This window comes from Arachis duranensis, chromosome 7, assembly GCF_000817695.3.
Source record: "Arachis duranensis cultivar V14167 chromosome 7, aradu.V14167.gnm2.J7QH, whole genome shotgun sequence".
Classification (NCBI taxonomy): domain Eukaryota; kingdom Viridiplantae; phylum Streptophyta; class Magnoliopsida; order Fabales; family Fabaceae; genus Arachis; species Arachis duranensis.
Window position 1 is genome coordinate 7,863,541 of NC_029778.3, and position 937 is coordinate 7,864,477.

Consider the following 937-nt stretch of genomic DNA (forward strand, 5'->3'; position numbering starts at 1 on the left):
GTTTTATATATTTAATATTTATTAATTGTTTTTATAATTAATAAATGTTAAATAAGATAAATTTAAATTATTTTTATATTCCTAGTATTATTGTTTTTATAATTTAAATGTTAGGATCGAATTAAAAAAAATTAAAATCCTAGGAAGAAAACAATTTACATTACCCTAAATGTTGCTATTAATTTTATTCAGTATACCCTGATCGCCGGGGAGGAAGTGGTCATGGCGGAGGCTGGAAAGGAGGAGGTCGTGGAAGACATGGTGGAGGCGGGAGAGGAGGTGGTCGTGGTGGAGGCAGGGGAGGAGGTGGAGGACATGGCGGAGGACAAGATCGCTGATAAGACATTGCGGCGGTTATCTGTTACTATTGATGTAAAAATGTTAAAAAAAAAAAAACCTAGATGCATCATGTACTAACTGTAGCATCTATGAACTAAGAAATAAAGTACAATCACCATGCTCTTGTACTATGTATCGTTAATTATATATATTATATCTTTAATATTACCATACATATTCATAGTTTGAAATTACCTCTAATTTTTGTTTATTAATTTTAGAATAAATACCTAAATTGATTCCTAAAAGAATTTTAGATAAAATACTTTGATTTTGAACAAAAAAAATTATTTTCAAAAATTAATTTTGTTAGATAGATTATTCCTTGTTTTGTTTTAAAGGAGATTAATTTGTCTTGAAATATATTTGTTCGGTGAAGCGGTTACCGGACAACTCGGATGAACACTTGAGGGGGTGAGAACGCTTCGATCGTGGTCGTGCTAGGTTTGGATCTACCGGGTAGCCGAACTCTTGTTGAGGAAAAAGAGGGGGTGCCACCTGCAAAAGACACTCCGACGCTCTAGTCAGCTAGTGTGCAGGTGGGGAATAGGTTAGGTGGAAAGTGTGACGTACCTAGGGGGAAGGTAGGACCCTTCCC

General features: G+C 35.0%; 1 protein-coding gene across 2 annotated transcripts in view; it reads left to right on the forward strand.

Moving 5' to 3' along the window:
- The window catches only part of LOC127740707 (glycine-rich protein DOT1), a 12,972-nt gene extending 12,458 nt beyond the window's left edge, over positions 1-514 (forward strand). For both annotated transcript variants that reach the window (XM_052252285.1, XM_052252286.1), the window contains one exon: positions 193-514. In XM_052252285.1, coding sequence (XP_052108245.1) covers positions 193-338 — 146 coding nt within the window. In that variant the 3' untranslated portion in view covers positions 339-514. The remainder of the gene's footprint in view (positions 1-192) is intronic.
- Positions 515-937: the final 423 nt, after the last annotated feature.